The sequence below is a fragment of the Mobula birostris genome, chromosome 5 (assembly GCF_030028105.1).
Source record: "Mobula birostris isolate sMobBir1 chromosome 5, sMobBir1.hap1, whole genome shotgun sequence".
NCBI lineage: Eukaryota > Metazoa > Chordata > Chondrichthyes > Myliobatiformes > Myliobatidae > Mobula > Mobula birostris.
In genome coordinates this window covers 180,520,127-180,539,657 of record NC_092374.1, presented here as the reverse complement: position 1 = coordinate 180,539,657, position 19,531 = coordinate 180,520,127, and the positions used below count along the sequence as shown (strand labels likewise).

Below are 19,531 nucleotides of genomic sequence, written 5' to 3'. Positions count from 1 at the left end.
ATTCCCTGTGAGAAAATTAGCGAAATGTTGTCCCCTCAGAATGACTTCAGATGTTCAATAAAAAAATAATTTGCATTAATCTAATGCTGATTTGATTTGACACAAATGACACCACTGCATAGTTCAATATACAGAGACAGTGACAGCTAATTGCTGTCTTCCTTGAATTCACTATGCTCAAACAACACCACAAAGCTTTGCAGATTGCGGGATCTTGCTGTGTGAAAATGAGCTAACATCTTTCCAATGGCAGCCATCCCACAGAAATATTTTGTTGATGCAATTGGAAATATGGAGCCTATGATATACCTGTAATGTGTGGCTAACACTGCAAGATCCACAAATAGCAATTTTTTTTTTGTCATGTCATTTGAAGGGCAAACATTAGTCAGGACATCCTGTTGATAAGTCTGCTTGAACTAGAAAGTATGGTTTCACACCACCAATGACAGGGACACAAACCCGGGGCAATTTGAACCCAGTCCAGACTTTCTGGCAAGAAACTAATATGAAGTGAGATTGCTCCATGTCCATCTCCTGTCCCATATCTGTATGTGGGCCCAGGACACAGATGCAATCACAAGGAAGTTTGGCCAGTATCTACTTCCTTAGAAGGTTTGGGATATCACTGAACACTCTAACAAATTTCTGCAGATATAGAGGATTCCGTGGATGCTGGGAATCTTGAGTGACATATACAAAATGCTAGAGGAACTCAGCAGGTCAGGCAGCATCTAGGGAGGGGACTAAACTGTCGAGGTTTCGGGCCAAGACCCTTCATCGGGTCTTATTCCAAGCTTCCTCAGATGCGCCGATGGAAGCATGCTGTCTGACTGCATCATAGCCTGGGATGTCAATTCAAATGCACAGGAAAGTAATGAGCTGCAGAGCACAGTACATCACGGGTGCATCTCATCCCTCCATCACTAGTACCTACAGAAAAAGCTGCCTCAGGAAGGGATCATCTATCCTCAAAGATATCTGCCATCTTCTTGCACCTATCATGGGGCAGGAGGTAAAGAAGCCTGAAGTCCCGCACCATCAGGTTCCCCTCAACCAACCTTCATAACTTAATCAAAACCTCAGTAGAGAGACACTATAGTTACATTGACAATTTTACAATGCAATGAACTTCGCATGTTCTTACTGTGCTTTCTCGGATAATTTGGTATTATTTATGTATAACATGTTTTTCTTGTGAATGTTGTGTATCAGATGCTATATGTGATGATTCTGTCGCAAGTTTTTCATTGCACCTGTGTATATATGTGTTTATACGTAAACTACAGAGATTTGTGGACACAGTCCAGTACATCATGAGAAACAACCTCCCCTCTATGGATTTATCCACTCTTCTCACTGCTTTGGAAAAGCAGTCAACATTATCAAAGACCCCTTCTACACCCAGCTTTCTCTCTTCTCTGCTCCCCCATTTGGCAGAAGATGCAACACCTGAAAGCAGGTACCGCCGGGCTCAAGGATAGCTTCGATCCTGCAGTTATAAAATAATCGGAATGGACCTCTTGTACAATGAGATGAACTCTTGATCTCACATTCTACCTGGCCAATGCCTTTTATCTTACTGTCTGCCATCACTGTATTCTGCATTCTGTTATTGCTTTGTCCTTGTAATACCTCAGGAGACTGTGTGGTGGCTCATCGCTGTGCTGGCGGCTTGCTGTGCCTAGAGGCCAGGCCTCTGCATTTGAGCGGTGTCTCTCTCTTTCGACGATGTCGGAGGATGTTACTGAGGTTCTGCGTTTATGGATTTTGGACTATGGACTATGGACTTTTTCAGTCTTATGGTTTTTATATTCTGTGCCTTCACCCATTCTCATTTTTTTGTGGGGGAGGAGGGTTTGCGGGTCAATGTTCTTGTTGTGTTTTGTGCAGGGGGGTGTTTCAGGGTTAATAATCGTGTTGCAGTTCTTTTTTTGATCAGGTGGGTGGGTTTGCATTTCCTTTGAACGACGACCAAGGTATTCTTTGTTTCATGGCTATCTGGAGAAGATAAATCTCAGAGATCTGTACTGTATTGCATACTTTGATAATAAATGACCCTTTCAACCTTTGAACTGATGTGGGGGAACACGCTGTATGGATGACATGCAAAGTAAAATTTGTTACTCATTACCAATTACCAATCTGACAATAAACTCATTTTAACTTGGGGCTGTTAACAGCCAATAAAAAAAGGCACGGATGTCTCACATATGGGGTCTGCTTATTAATGCAAGTCTTACACTTTCCAAGAATCAATTAGCAGAGTAATTAACAGACCCTCAAAGAATGAAGAAAACCACCACATACCTTTAGGTCACATAGGTCCTCCACTTCCAAACGCACTGAGTCTGAGATCAGCTCTTCAACGCCGTTGATGTCAACAAGATAATAGGCCACAATGCGGAAATAAGGTACCATGTCTTGTGTGATGTTAACCAGAAATGAAGTGTTGGTGGACCTCTCAATTGTCTCATAGTGTATCAGATTCCCTTTGTTCAAGATCTAGGAAGAATTAGCATCTTGGATAGGAGCATCCAAAATGTGACTTCAGAAATGGGAAACCCTGGTCTTCTCCAGAGACCCACTTCAAAAGTAACCTGACATCCAGAGCTGAAGTTATATAGTAATTCCTACTTTTCCTATAATGCAGCCCGTCAGTCACATTCCCGCATTAATCCTCCTTCTTAGACCCAACCAAAGCACTCACCTGTATTGGGAGCCAACTGTGCTACCAACCATAATATTGGAAACAGTAAATCACTCCCCACTGTTTTAGAAAAGGGTATCACTGAAAGACCACATTGCAGTGCTGTGGACCAATATAGAAACCAATAAATTGTATCTGTTAATGTAGCAGATTAACACATTTATGCATTTAAACTGTATGTGTGTTGTTGGCACTTGTAGCCTTGTCTGTCATTCTGTCAGCTCTTCATGTTTATCTATCTGTCTGTGTGTCCACCTGTTCACCTGTCCAGTGGTTCATCAGTCATTCTGTCCTCCCATCTCACCGTCCACTTCTGTCCACTTGTCCCATTCTTCATTTGTACAGCTATCAAATTCTCCACCTGTTCACTTTCCTCCTGTCTCTCTCTGTCTGGTGTCTCTCAGCACATTTGTACATCCATCCACCTGCCTATTTATCCAGTTATCTATTCGACTCTTGGCCCATTTGTTCATTGGTCTTCCTATCGATCCAGTCCCCTGTTGCTCCATCTGCTATCTGTCACCCTGTCCCTCTGCCTTCCTGTCTCTTTATACACATGTCCTTCTCCCATCCTTGTATGTTCATCCACATGTTCATCTCCCCTCCTGTCTCTCCTTCCACATATTCATCTGCCCTCCCAACTCCTCATCCACAGGTCCATCTCCCCCCAGTCTTTTTAGCCACATGTCCATCTCCCCTCCTGTCTCCCCATCCACATGTCCATCCCCCTGCTGTCTCCCCATTCACATGTCCATCTCCCCTCCTGTCTCCCCATCCACATGTCCATCTCACCTCCTGTCTCTCCATCCACATGTCCATCTCCCCTGCTGTCTCCCCATCCACATGTCCATCTCCCCTCCTGTCTCTCCATCCACATGTCCATCTCACCTCCTGTCTCTCCATCCACATGTCCATCTCCCCTCCTGTCTCCCCATCCACATGTCCATCTCCCCTCCTGTCTGCCCATCCACATGTCCATCCCCCTGCTGTCTCCCCATTCACATGTCCATCTCCCCCCCTGTCTCCCCATCCACATGTCCATCTCCCCTCCTGTCTCTCCATCCACATGTCCATCTCACCTCCTGTCTCTCCATCCACATGTCCATCTCCCCTCCTGTCTCCCCATCCACATGTCCATCTCCCCTCCTGTCTCTCCATCCACCGGTCCATCTCCACTCCAGACTCTCCTTCCACATGTCCATCTCCCCTCCTGTCTCCCCATCCACATGTCCATCTCACCTCCTGTCTCTCCATCTACATGTCCATCTCCCCTCCAGTCTCTCCTTCCACATGTCTATCTCACCTCTTGTCTCTCCATCTACATGTTCATCTCCCCTCTTGTATCTCCATCTACAGGTCCATCTACCCTCCTGTCCACCCATCCACAGGTCCATCTCCCCTCCTGTCTACCCATCCACATGTCCATCTCCCCTCCTGTCTCCCCATCCACATGTCCATCTCACCTCCTGTCTCTCCATCCACATGTCCATCTCCCCTGCTGTCTCCCCATCCACATGTCCATCTCCCCTCCTGTCTCTCCATCCACATGTCCATCTCACCTCCTGTCTCTCCATCCACATGTCCATCTCCCCTCCTGTCTCCCCATCCACATGTCCATCTCCCCTCCTATCTCTCCATCCACCGGTCCATCTCCACTCCAGACACTCCTTCCACATGTCCATCTCCCCTCCTGTCTCCCCATCCACATGTCCATCTCCCCTCCTGTCTCCCCATCCACATGTCCATCCCCCTGCTGTCTCCCCATTCACATGTCCATCTCCCCTCCTGTCTCCCCATCCACATGTCCATCTCCCCTCCTGTCTCTCCATCCACATGTCCATCTCACCTCCTGTCTCTCCATCCACATGTCCATCTCCCCTCCTGTCTCCCCATCCACATGTCCATTTCCCCTCCTGTCTCTCCATCCACAGGTCCATCTCACCTCCTGTCTCTCCATCCACATGTCCATCTCCCCTCCTGCCTCTCCTTCCACATGTCCATCTCACCTCCTGTCTCTCCATCTGCATGTCTATCTCCTCTCCTGTATCTCCATCCACATGTCCATCTCCCCTCCTGACTCTCCATCCACATGTCCATCTCCCCTCCTGACTCTCCATCCACATGCCCATCTCCCCTCCTGTCTCTCCTTCCACATGTCCATCTCACCTCCTGTCTCTCCATCTGCATGTTTATCTCCTCTCCTGTATCTCCATCCACATGTCCATCTCCCCTCCTGACTCTCCATCCACATGTCCATCTACCCTCCTGTCTCTCTATCTGCATGTCTATCTCCTCTCCTGTATCTCCATCCACAGGTCCATCTCCCCTCCTGTCTCTTCATCCACATGTCCATCTACCCTCCTGTCTCTCCATCCACATGTCCATCTCCACTCCTGACTCTCCATCCACATGCCCATCTCTCCTCCTGTCTCTCCTTCCACATGTCCATCTCCCCTTCTGTGTCCCCATCCACATGTCCATCTACCCTCCTGTCCACCCATCCACAGGTCCATCTCCCCTCCTGTCTCCCCATCCACATGTCCATCCACCCTCCTGTCTCCCCATCCACATGTCCATCTCCCCTCCTGTCTCTCCATCAACATGTCCATCTCCCCTCCTGTCTCTCCATCTACATGTCCATCTCCCCTCCTGTCTCTCCATCCACATGTCCATCTCACCTCCTGTATCTCCATCTACAGGTCCATCTCCCCTCCTGTCTCTCCATCCACATGTCCATCTCACCTCCTGTCTCTCCATCTACATGTCCATCTCCCCTCCTGTCTCTCCTTCCACATGTCCATCTCACCTCCTGTCTCTCCATCTGCATGTCTATCTCCTCTCCTGTATCTCCATCTACATGTCCATCTCCCCTCCTGTCTCTCCATCCACACGTCCATCTCACCTCCTGTATCTCCATCTACAGGTCCATCTCCCCTCCTGTCCCTCCATCCACATGTCCATCTCACCTCCTGTCTCTCCATCTGCATGTCTATCTCCTCTCCTGTATCTCCATCCACATGTCCATATCCCCTCCTGACTCTCCATTCACATGTCCATCTACCCTCCTGTCTCTCTATCTGCATGTCTATCTCCTCTCCTGTATCTCCATCCACAGGTCCATCTCCCCTCCTGTCTCTTCATCCACATGTCCATCTACCCCCCGTCTCTCCATCCACATGTCTATCTCCCCCGTCTCTCCATCCACATATCTACCTCCCCTCCTGTATAGCCATCCATACGCCCATCTCCCGTCCTGTATCTTTATCCACAGGTCCATCTAACCTGCTGTATCTCCATCCACAAGTCCATCTGCCTTCCTGTATCTCTGTATCTCCATCTACGTGTCCATCTGCCCTCCTGTAACTCCATCCACGTGTCTGTGTATCTATCATAGTTTTCTTTTATTTATTCATTTGTTGGGAATCACTCTTTGGTATGTGGGGTTGAGTCAGCTTCTTGAACTGCTGCAAACCTTCTGGTAAAAGTGCCCCCACCCTGCTCTGGCAAATAAGTTTTCCATATTTCTAGTAAGTTTGCCAAGGTTGTTTGGAGTTGATCCCAGTATAGACAGACCACAATCACATTGAGGACATTGCAAATGGAAGGGGCCTGGTGGCCAATTCTTGTTCCACTTTCTTCCGGTGTGCTTGATACTATGAACCTGTGGTAGCTGTACGCTCCAGCCCTGAGTGCATTAATCCACAGTAAGTTCTCATTGACTACAGAGAAGGGGGCAGTGCTCATGCTCTTGCTTGCATCAACAGTGCTCAGGTCCAGAGCATTGAAAGCTGCAAATGAACATCACCAATATCCTGCTCTGCTCCAGCCATGGCTAAGAGTCTCACCAATGCTTTTAATACTTCAGGATGCTGAAGAAATATAGCATGTCCAGGGTGACTCTCACCAACTTCTATTGATGCATCATAAAATGCCTTTTATCTGGATGCATCATGGCTTGGAGTGGCAACTGTTCTCCCATGACTGTGAGAAACTGCAGGGAGTTGTGAACACAGCCTAGCACAGCGTGGAAACCAACCTCTCCTCTATGGTCTCTGTCTACAACCCCTCCTCTATGGTCTCTGACTACCCTTCTCTCTGCCTACAAACTCTCCTCTATGGTCTCTGTCTACAACCTCTCCTCTATGGTCTCTGTCTACAACCCCTCCTCTATGGTCTCTGTCTACAACCTCTCCTCTACGGTCTCTGTCTACAACCTCTCCTCTATGGTCTCTGTCTACAACCCCTCCTCTATGATCTCTGTCTACAACCTCTCCTCTATGGTCTCTGTCTACAACCTCTCCTCTACGGTCTCTGTCTACAACCTCTCCTCTATGGTCTCTGTCTACAACCTCTCTTCTATGGTCTCTGTCTACAACCTCTCCTCTATGGTCTCTATCTACAACCTCTCTTCTACGGTCTCTGTCTACCCTTCTCTCTGTCTACAACCTCTCCTCTATGGTCTCTGTCTACAACCTCTCCTCTATGGTCTCTGTCTACCCTTCTCTCTGTCTACAACCTCTCCTCTATGGTCTCTGTCTACAACCTCTCTTCTATGGTCTCTGTCTACAACCTCTCCTCTATGGTCTCTGTCTACAACCTCTCCTCTATGGTCTCTATCTACAACCTCTCTTCTATGGTCTCTGTCTACAACCTCTCCTCTATGGTCTCTGTCTACAACCCCTCCTCTATGGTCTCTGTCTACCCTTCTCTCTGCCTACAACCTTTTCTCTATGGACTCTGTCTGCAACCTCTCCTCTACAGACCCTGTCTACACTTCACACTGTCTACAACCTCTTCTCTCTACACTCTATCCACACTTCTCTCTGCCTTGTAAAGAAGTCAGCATATCCAAAGGCCTCACACACCCGGACATTCTCTCTGCCCCCTCTCATTGGGCAGAAGCTGCTCATAAGACTAGGCTCAAATACTATTTCTAGCCCACTGTTATAAGACTATTAAGAGGTTCCCTAGATGTAAAGATGGACTCTTGACCTCAGAATTGATTCATATAATCACACCTTATCGTCTACCTACTCGGTTCCTTAAGGTTGTTATAGCTGGTGGGTGGTAATGGGGACAAGCTCCCACTACTATTAAATGCTCCTAATGGTGTGTGACCTAAATAGCTTCTGACCACCAAGTCGAGCTCCTGTCCTTCATGTATGGCTGAACTACTAAGCCCAGAGGAACTCTTTCTACTGACAGGAGAAGGGGCAAAGGTGGGTTACTGGCACCTTAAAACAAGCTGCTTTGGGCAGATGGGGCTTGTCAGCCGTGGATGGCAGCTCACCTAAGAGAAGGAAAACTCTGATCTCAAACCTCCACTGCCATGCAGATATGCCCACACATGGGGAAGGCTACGGGAGTGAACCCCGAGGGAAAGATTCGGAGCTGGAGTCCCTAAGGCAGTCTTACGTTCAGTACAACGATGACTGGAAACTCCTGCGAAGCACTTGGTACCAAACTGCAACCATCTCCTGTTCCTTTGGGTTCATCAGATGCATGGAGAGGGGGAGCTTGCTACATGGGCAGCAGCTTACTCTCTAAATCGTACTGCCCTAGATTGTGTATCCAGACAGCTGGGATGCAACATTTATGGTCAACCCTGACCGACAGAGGTCCTCATGGTGGCCTACCTGCTCTGTACTTTCCCTGTAGCTGTTACACTTTATTCTGCATTCTGTCATTGTTTTCCCTATTTCAACCTCAATGCACTGTGTAATGAACAGTATGCAAGATAAGCTTTGCACTGTACCACAATGCCTGTGACAATTCCAATTTCAAAGGTAAAATGCACTCATTAACTCACCATGTAGTAATAGTGATCAACATTGCTACCATCAGTCAGACCCAAAGCTGTCAGAGTCACCTCGATGCTGTCGCCAGGGTACAGTAGAACATTGGGTGCTTCAATATACAGGTAGGCCTGGCTACTCTGATGGGATTTTATAGCCATCTCACTCTTTCTTTCTGTGCCACTGGCTTTGGTCCCAGCAGTCACCTGGGGAGAAACAACAGGCAAGAAAATTGTGTCTATCTAACAGCCCTTTAAATAGCTCAATTGTATCTGTTTCCACCAAACCACTTGGCAGCCTTCTGGGCACTTAATGCTCTCTGTGTTAAATAACCCGCCCAGCACCTCTTTAAAATTCCCTCCTCTTGCTTTAAAAGCAATGTTCTCTAGTATCCAATCTTTATATTTGAAAAACATTCAGGGAGGCTTCAAATGAGTTTATTGAACATGGTTAGGTCTTGGGATGTGAGGGGAGGCTGACAGCAGAATGAAGCAGCAAACAGAATGTCTTCAGGGACCTTGGTTCAGTACCGACTTCATACGGCCATACGGTTGGCCCAATTTGAACATGCTGACTGCGTTGCCCAGCGAGCCTATTCCATCTGGCCATACCTGGCCCATGGACCTCTAAACCTCTCCTGTCCATGTACTTATCTCGATGGTTTTAAATGTTGCTATTGTGCTCACCTCAACCACTATTTCTGGCAGCTCATTCCCTTTGTGTAAAAAAAGGAGCATCCGAAGTCCCTTTTAATTCTTCTACTGGTGACTCTAGACCTATGCCTTCTTGTTCTTAGCACCCTCGCAGGGTAAATGTCTATATTCTTTCTCCCTGTTTGTGCCCCTCCTCAATTTATATACCTTTATCAGGACATCCCTCAGTCTCATGTATTCCAGAGAATTAAGTCCTAGGCTATACAGCCTCAGGCCCCCACGTTCAGTCAACATCCTGATGAATCTTCTCAGCACTCTTACGAGTTTTATCATGTTTGTCCTGTAATGGCGTGACCAAACCTGCACACGATCCTCCAAGTGGGGCCTCACCAACATGTCTCACGGATATACAGGAGGTACATCGGGAGTACCGGACACGGTATATGACCTCAACAGACTCACAGGTGAAGAGTCGCCTCACCTGGAAGGACTGTTTAGGGCCCTGAGTGGTAGTGAGGGAGGAGGTGTAGGGGCAGGTGTAGCACTTGTTCTGCTTGGAAGGATAAGTGCCAGAAAGAGATCAGAAGTGAGATGAATGGACAAGGGAGTTGCATGAGGAGCGATCCCTGTGGAAAGCAGAAAGTGGCGGGCGGGTGTGGGGGGGAAGATGTGCTCGGTGGTGGGATCCCGTTGGAGATGGCAGAAGTTTCAGAGAATTATGTGCTGGAGGCGGAGGCTGGTGGGTTGGTAGATGAGGACAAGAGGAGCCCTATCCCTGGTAGGGTGGCGGGAGGATGGGGTAAGAGCAGTCGTGTGTGAAATGGAAGAGATTCCGCTGAGGGCAGCGTTACTCAATGCCCTGACTAATGAGAGCAAGATTGCCTTTTTCACCACCTTGTCTACCTGTGATGGCACTTCCAGCAAACTGGACACTTGCACCCTTAAGTCCCTCTGTTCCACAGTCACGTCCTCTCAGAATATCATACGCTTCAATGAGTTCATGCCTCATTCTTGTCTTTATCACCTTCTCCTTTTCTGGGAGCATACACACCGTGACATATATCTCGCTGGCATCTTCAGGGACATTGAAGGTAAGACTCATCTCGCCGAAGTTGTCTGTGAATCCTCCCTGAGAAGCCTGTATAGTTTTCCTCTCCTTGATCATTACAGAAATCTCGATGGGTGCCTTGGCAACTGGTGAATAATCCTGGTGTGTCACGATTGCCTGTAACACAGCACAACTGTATGAGTAAGCTGGATCTCTCTCTACATCAACATGAGAACAGCAAACTTTAGCATCCTTGTATCTCCTCAAATTAAAGCTTTCAAGAGAAAAGATAAGTTGGGATGGTCCACATGTCCAAAATGTTGTAACAACAAAATTGGTTTAGTACTGTCACATGTACTGAAATACAGTGAAAATCTTTGTTTTGCATTCTATTCATACAGATAATTTGAAAACAAGAGTACTTCGAGGTAGTACAGGGGAGAAGTAATCACAGAAGACAGAATGGAGTGTAAAAGTTTCAGAGAAATTGTAATGAGGGAGAAAATAAGATGCACAGGCCACGATGAGGTAGATTGTGAGGTCAAGAGATCGTCATTATTGTCAACATTGGGACAGAACTCTCGTTGAGCCTGATGGTATGTGTTTTAAAGTCTTTGCATTGGAAGCTTGATTGGATAGAGGAGAAGAGAGAATATCCGGGGTTGGCACGGTCTCACGAGAACTCAGCAGACTGAGAAACTTTGCTTATGTTGGCTGCTTTATTGGGGCAGTGAGAAGTGTAGATGGAAAGGGGGCTGGATTCTGCGGTGGACCAAGGTGTCTTCAATTTCTTCTGGTCTTGGACTGTGACACGTCCAGATAAGATGCTCTCAATAAAAATTAACAAGGATCAATGGGAACATGCTAAATTTCTTAGCCTTCTGAGGAAGGCCCATGCTCTCTTGGCCTGGATGCTGTTTATATGGAAGTGACTAGTTTCCCAGATACCAACTATTGAATCAATGTATCTACAAAGACTCTAAAGAATGTGCTTGTCCCTCACACTCTCCCATCCACTTGTTTGCAAGGTTAGGACTGAAAATAGGTGGAATATTTATGTGCAAAGGAAACAGAATTTATGACAGGAATCACAGTAAGTTCTTCCAGTAAAAGCCAGCTAATTTCAGCAGGACATACTGTGAACAGGAGGTAGCTACAGTTACTGTAGTATAACTGACAGAGCTAGTGCCTCAAAGCTCCATCGATCCGCATCAAGGTTCAAAAGTTCAAAACAAATTTATTATCAAAGCATATATGCAACTCTCAGATTCATTTTTGTGGGCATACTCACTAAATCTATAGAATAATAACCTTAACAGAATCAATATTTGGGTGTTCAAACAGAGTAGAGAAGACAACAAACTGGGCAAGTAGGAAAAGAAAGAAATAATAATAATAATAATAAATAAGCAATAAATATCAAGAACATGAGATGAATAGTCCTTGAAAGTGAGTCCATTGGCTGTGGGAACATTTGAATGATTGGGCAAGTGAAGATATGACCTTTGGTTCGAGAGCCTGATGGCTGAAGGGTAACAACTATTCAATCCCAACCTCTGGTGAGTCTATGTGGAGTTTGCACTTTCTCCATCTGAATGTGTGGGTTTCCCCTGGGTGATCCAGGTCCGTCCCACAATTCAGGTAGGTTGGTGGGTTACTTGGCTGCTGTAAATTTGTTGTGGGCAAGGACAGAAACTGGAGCAAGGGGGTGATGGGAATGTGGGGAGATTTTAAATGGGACAGGTGTAGGATGAGTATAAGTGAATGCTAAAAGATCAGTATGATCTCAGTGGATTTCAGGGCCTGTTTCTGTCCTCTAGGATGCCCTGACTTCATTATGCAGTATATCGAGAATTTACCTCCATCACCTTTGCCTGTTTGGAACCAGGGTTACACAGTGATCCTCACTTTAACTGAGCAATACCATTTTATGCAGGTTAAGAACAATGACGTTCAGTTCACTTGAAGTCATTGCAATGACGAGGATGGCATTGACTTTAGGAATAGGTCTCTTGAACTACAGTACCTGTCCGGACCCTGTATACAAGCACCGTCCCCCCGCCCGCCCACCATCTCACACCATCCACACGACTCCTGTACAACCTCGTAGCCACCTGAATTCGGAAGGGACCTCCAGGTATAAAGAAGCGTTTCATCTTTGACAAATTGATGACGAAGGGTGTAGCCTCCACGTCGTTTCTTAGACTTTCTTCCTCACCTGTGAAGGATGAGATGAGGAACTGTTACTTTGTGATTATCGAGGGGAGAACAGATCTTGGAACTTTCCTGAGTCTACCGTCTCAGGACTTTTAGATGCTGTCATTTTCCAAGCTGTTTCAAAAGAAAATATAGAGCATAGGACAGAACAAAGGGGTCACATTGGCACGATATAAACCTACTCCATGGACGAACCTGAAGACCCACACTCAAATGATTGATGACAGAATAGCTTCTTCCCCACTGTAATCAGATATCTAAAAAATTCATGAACTCAGGAACACCACCTCACTCTTCCTCTTTTACACTCATAGTAACTTGTTATACCCACACAAAATATCACATTTCAACACTTATGCCAGTGACAAGGTCTGATTCTAATCAATCTAATTCTTCCCTCTCACACATCCCATAACCTTCCATTTTTCTTTCATCTATGTGCCTGTCTAGAAGAGTCCTAAACGTTCCAAATGTATCAGCCTCTACCAGTACATCCCAGAAGAACATTCCAGGCACTTACAGACACTCTGTGTAAAAGTAAAAAATCCTACCTCTCACACGTCTGCTAAACTTTCCTCCACTCATCTTAAAAGAATAACTTCTGGTATTAGCCATTTCTGCCCTGGGAAAAAGAGAATTCCAGAGGAAGGGAAAATGTTTCTGGGATCCATCACCCTCTCTTGGGAACCACTGCCCCCTAGAAAATCTAACAAACCTCTACATCCTCAGCAGGATGGAGAATTTTGACATGTTTCTTTCCACACCTACAAACTTTCATTGATGCACCGTATCTGGATGCATCTCTGCTTGGTATGGCAAATGTTCTGCGTGTGACCACAGGAAACTGCAGAGAGATATGGATACAACTCAACACAACAGGGAAACCAGCCTGACCTCCATGAACAGTGCCTTCACTTCTCGTTGCCATGGTAAAGCAGCCAGCATAGTAGGGGAATTAAGGGTTATGGGGAAAAGGCAGGGAGGTGGAGATGTGTCCATGGCCAGATCAGCCATGACCTTATTGAATGATGGAGCAGGCTCGACAGGCCAGATGGCCGATTCTTGCTCCTATTTCTTCTGTTCTTATTGTAACATGCTGTAAGATTTCACTGATAATGTAATGGTTTCCCTGCAGCAGCAATGTTTGGGTTATGACTAGCGATAACGGGGTTTGGAATGCTGTTGTTCTTTCTTGTGAGTCTGGAAGAGAGATTTCCGTGGTCTTTGGTTGGCAGGAGGGGAAGAAGGAAGGCACATGTGGAGAGAGCTGGTAGACCACCAGACTGAGTGGACCACGAGCGAGGGTCCGAAGGTTGGCGACGCTAGGAGGAGGTCAATGGCTGATGAATTGCTGTATTTGTGAGCTGCAAAGCGCACTTTTGACTTTTCTCTCAAAATTGGCCCTATTTTCTTTACTAACCCTATATTCAGATTAAGATTTATAAAGTTCAATCAGTTGCTTGCATATGGTGTACTGTCTGATATCTTGTGATGCGGATTTGTAACACATCACGCAGCATCCACACAAACGAGATTTCTCAGTTTATCTTCCCCTAGACGAACATGTGCTTGCCGAGCCCAAGGGTTACATTATAATCAAAGATCCTACCCACCCTGGAGAGAAGATACAACAGCCTGAAAGCATATACCACTCAGTTCAAGGACAGCTTCTAGCCCACGTGATAAGAATTTTGAATGATTCCCTGATATGATAAGATGGACTGTGGCCTTGACAAGTTACATCGTTATGATCCTGCGCCTGATTGTTCACCAGCTCTGTAGCTATTGCTCTTTTTTCCTGCCTTGTTCTATCTCAATGGACTGTGCATTGATTTGATCTGTGTGAAAGGTATGTAAGTCAAGCCTTTCACTGTACCTTGGGACTTGTGACAATAATAAACCAATACTTATGCCAAGCACCCAAAGTCACCAGTGGGATCACGCATTACATGTGCATTAACTGATGAGGGAGTACATACCCTCCCAACAATGTACCGGCCTGTCCCATCACATAGTACCTGCCACAGCTGTGAGATGGAGGCGCCCTATATTAACCTCATCAGTCCACCCCAGTCCCCTCAAAACTGGAAAGAAAGCATCAGCCTTGAAAGTGAAGTACTTTTTAATTTCATAAAGTACCTTTATTCATAACATAATATATATAACTGAAAGAAAAAGAAGTACAAGAACTTTTAAATTCTTAGTCATTTGTTCAGAAGGATTAATACTTAAAAAAAAATACATAGCACCACAGCCCCTTGTGTGTCTAGGAGAGAGAAACCACTTCCATGTCCGAGGGGCTTCCCCACTCAACTCATCCCCCTCGTGTGCAGAGGCAAAAGGAACCTACTCTGTAGTCCTTCCCCACCAAGCTGCAGTGTATCTCTCAACACACGCTCCAGCAGTCTGTACTGTGCCAGATGGCAACATCCCATAAGACCATGCAACCATAAGATATACGTAGGAGCAGAGTTAGGAGTCTACTCTGCCACTTCATCATGGCTGATCCAGTTTTCCTCTCCGTCCCAGTCTCTGCCTTGACCAATCAAGAATCTATCCCTCTGCCTTAAATATACATAAAAACTTGGCCTCCACAGCTGCCTGTGGCAGAGAATTCCACAGATTCGCCACTCTCTTGCCAAAGAGGTTCCTCCTCATCTCTGTTCTAAAAGGACGCCCATCTATTTTGAGGCTGTGTCCTTGGATCTTAGACTCTCCCACCATAGGAAACATCCTCTTCACATCCACTCTATCAAGACTATTCACTATTCCAAAGGTTTCAGTTAAGTCACCCTTCATATTACAAGCCATTCAATCCTAGAATCATTTTTGTGAACCTTCATTGAACCCTCTCCAGTTTCAACACATCCTTTCTAAAATAACTGCTCACAGCACTGCAAGCAAGACCCCACCAGTGCTTTATAAAGTCTCAACATTACATCATTGATTTTATATTCTAGTCCTCTTGAAATGAATGCTAATATCACATTTGCCTTCCTCACCACAGACTCAACTAGCAAATTAACCTTAAGGGAATCCTGTACAAGAACTCCCAAGTCTCTTCGCGACTCAGATTTTTGTATTTTCTCTCCATTTAGAAACAAGTCAACCCTTTCATTTCTTCCTCCAAGGTATATGACCATACAATTCCTGATACTGTGTTCCAACTGCCATTCCCCTGCCCATTCTTCTAATCTGTCTAGGTCCTTCTGTAGCGTCTCTACTTCCTCACAACTACCTGCCCCTCCTCCTATCTTCATATTGTCTGCAAATTTTGCAACAAAGCCATCAATTTCATCATCCAAATTATTGATGTATAACATAAAAAGAATGAGTTCGAACACAGACCTCTGTGGAACACCACTGGCCACCAACAAGCTCCCTTTATTCACACTCTTTGCCTCCGGCCAATCAGCCACTACCTTTATCCATGCCAGTGGGCTTATAACTTCTTAAGCAGCCTCATGTGTGGCACCTTGTCAAATGCCTTCAGAAAATCCAAGCACACAACACCCACTGAGTTTCTTTTGCCTATACTGATTGTTATTTCTTCAAACAGTTCCAACAGATTTGTCAGATAAAATTTTCCCTTGAGGAAATCATGCTGACTACAGCCTCCAAGTAACCTGAGACATCATCTTTAATAATCAAATCCAAAATCTTCCCAACCATTGAGTTCAGACTAACTGACCTAAATTTCCTTTCCTTCTGCCTCTCTCTCTTCTTGAAGAGTGATGTGACATTTGCAATTTTACAGTCTTCCAGAGCCATTGCAGAATCTAGTGATTCTTGGAAGATCATTATTAATGCTGCCACAATCTCTTCAGCCACCTCTTCCAGAACCCTGGAATGTACACCAGGGTGGCCTATCTACCTTCAGATACATCATGACTTCCAACAGCTGGAACTTCCACCATGCTGCTGGTGTGTTCTACACTGGAGAATGACACTAAATACTTATTCAGTTCATCCTCCATTTTGCTGTTCCCCATTACTAACTCCCCAGCAACGTTTTCCAGTGGTTCAATATTCACTTTATGTATTCAAAGAAACTTTTGGCATTCTCTTTAGCATTATTGACTTGCTTACTTTTGTATTTCATCTCTACCTTCTTAATGACCTTTTTAGTTGGTATTTAAAAGCTTCCCAATCTTCTAACTTCCCACTATTTTTCACCCTATTATATGCCCTCTCTTTGGCTTTTTTTGTTGACTTTGACTTCTCTTATTAGCCATGGTTGTGTCATCTTGCTGTCCGAGTACTTTTTCCTCTTTGGGATGTATACAGTATATCCTGTACCTTCTGAATTACTTCCAGAAATTCCAGCCACTGCTGCTCCGCTGTCATCCCTGCCAGTGTTCTTTTTCCAATCAACGCTCATGCCTCTGTAATTCCTTTTACTCCACTGCAATATTGATACACCTGACTTCAGCTTCTTCACAGATTTCAAGGTGAATTTGATCATATTATGATCACTTGCTTCTAATGATTCTTTTACCTTAAGCTCTCTAATCAATTCAGCTTCATTGCACAACTCCCAATCCAGAATAGCTGATCCTCTAGTGGACTAAAACACGACCTGCTCTAAAAAGCCATTTCATAGGCTTTTTTAGAAATCCTCCCTCCTGGAATCCAGTACCAACATGGTTTTTCCAACCTGACTCTATATCAAAGTCTTCCATGACTGTTGTGGCATTGTCCTTTTGGCATGCATTTTCTATCTCCCATTGTAATAATGTACTGGTTGGGCACAGGAGTACATTCAGCCGGAGACTCATTCCACCGAGATGCAACACAGAGTGTCATAGGAAGTTATTCCTGCCTGTGGCCATCAAACTTTACAACTCCTCCCTTGGAGGGTCAGACACCCTGAGCCAATAGGCTGGTCCTGGACTTATTTCCATCTGGCATAATTTACATATTGTTATTTAATTATTTATGGTTTTATATTGCTATATTTATATTCTTGGTTGTTACAACTGTACTGAAACCCAATTTCCCTCGGGATCAATAAAGTATGACTATGACTAATATGTAGATCACGTCCTTACCACTGTTTGGAGTCTGTATACAACTCCCATCAGGGTCTGTTAACCCTTGCAGTTCCCTATCTCTATCCACGATGATTCTCTGACTGAGCCAGCTGCAGAAGAAGGCAAATCAGCTTGATTTACTGTGTGTCAATTGCTGTCAGAGCAAAGTGTGTAATTCACACAGTTGACATTTCAAGTAGCACTTGATATCTGCCTCAATGTGTGTCTGTTGGAACAGCTCATAGATCGGAGAGTCCTCTGTAACGCAGCTGTGGAGCTGGTATGAGGCAAGAACCCTTGTGCCTGTCTCCACGCTCTCTAAGCAAATCCACAGCCTGCCAAGAGATGACCCTCCTTCTTCAAGGAATCTTTCTGAAACATTAAAGATGTCCTCTTTCTTCAAAGAATGTTTCTTCAACGTTGGAGATGTCCTCCTGCTTCAAAGAAGCTTGCCAGAACATCAAAAGTGTTCTGCTTCTTCAAAGAACATTCCCAGTACATCAGAGATTCTCTGCTTCTTCAAAGAACAGGTTTTCCTTCCTTCACCATTGCTGCTGCCCTCACACTTTTCCCAGTCATCCGCTCTCAACGTGTCTTCCCACCGCCTTAACGGTGAAGGACTTCCTCTTGTCCTTACCAACCCATGAACCTCCACATCCAACACATCATTCTCTGAAACGTGCACTGCCTCCAAAGGAATCCTGCCACCAAACACATTTTTACCTCTGCCCCGCTCTCCGCTTTCTGCAGGGATCACTCTCTCAGTGATTCCCATCCATTTGTCCCTCCCCACTGATCACCCTCCTGGCACTTACCCCTGCAAGCTGAAGAAGTGCTGCACCTGCCCCTACACGTCCTCCCTCACCTCCATTCAGGGCCCCAGGCAGTCCCTCCAGGTGGGGAAGCGCTTCACCTCTGAATCTGTTTTGGTCGTTTACCGTATTCAGTTTTCCTGATGTGGCCTCCTCTACATTGGTAAGACCCCAATGTAAATTGGGGGGCCCTCTCTGTTGGGTACCTTCGCTCCGTTCACAAGAAGCAGGATTTCCCAGTGGCCAACCATTTTAATTCCAAACACCCACTATCAACCCAAAATGTCGGTCCACAGCCTCCTCTATTGCCACAATGAGGCCACTCTCAGGCTGGAGCAGCAACACCTTGTATTCCGTCTGGGTAGCTTCCAACCTGATGGCATGAACATTGATTTTTCAAACTTCCAATAATTCCACCCTTTCCCCCTTCCCACTTCTTCCATTTCCCACTCTGGTTTCCCTCTAACCTCTCCTCTTCTCCTCACCTGCCTATCACCTCCCCATGGTGACAATCCACTCTCCTCTCCTGTGTGTCGACTGTTTATTCATTTCCATGGGTGCAGCCCGACCTGCTTGAGTTCCTTCAACAAATTTGTGTGTGTTTCTCTGGATTTCCAGCATCGGCAGAATCTCTTGGGTGCCTGTGCAAATGATGCTTTTGTAAAGTATTGTAATTGTACCTATCTCCCCCACTTCCTGTGGCAGCTTATCTCACATACCCACCACCCTCCTTGTGATAATCGTGCCCCTCAGATTCCTTTTAAAGCCTTCCCCTTTCACCTGAAACCTTTACGCTCTAGAAACCATAGAAACTACAGCACAGAAACAGGCCTTTTGGCCCTTCTTGGCTGTGCCGAACCATTTTCTGCCTAGTCCCACTGACCTGCACACGGACCATATCCCTCCATACACCTCCCATCCATGTATCTGTCCAATTTATTCTTAAATGTTAAAAAAGAACCCACATGTACCACCTCGTCTGGCAGCTCATTCCATACTCCCACCACTCTCTGTGTGAAGAAGCCCCCACTAATGTTCCCTTTAAACTTTTCCCCCCTCATCCTTAACCCATATCCTTTGGTTTTTTTCTCCCCTTGCCTCAGTGGAAAAAGCCTGCTTGCATTCATTCTATCTATACCCATCATAATTTTATATACCTCTATCAAATCTCCCCTCATTCTTCTACGCTCCAGGGAATAAAGTCCCAACCTATTCAACCTTTCTCTGTAACTGAGTTTCTCAAGTCCCGGCAACATCCTTGTA

General features: G+C 45.7%; 1 protein-coding gene across 1 annotated transcript in view; it reads right to left on the bottom strand.

Moving 5' to 3' along the window:
• LOC140197385 (complement C3-like) overlaps window positions 1-19,531 on the bottom strand; it is a 67,336-nt gene that overhangs the window by 21,137 nt on the left and 26,668 nt on the right. The window contains exons 7-10 of the mRNA XM_072257343.1: window positions 12,321-12,424; window positions 10,210-10,383; window positions 8,520-8,711; window positions 2,311-2,505 (exon numbers count right to left, since the gene is read on the bottom strand). Coding sequence (XP_072113444.1) covers window positions 2,311-2,505; window positions 8,520-8,711; window positions 10,210-10,383; window positions 12,321-12,424 — 665 coding nt within the window. The remainder of the gene's footprint in view (window positions 1-2,310; window positions 2,506-8,519; window positions 8,712-10,209; window positions 10,384-12,320; window positions 12,425-19,531) is intronic.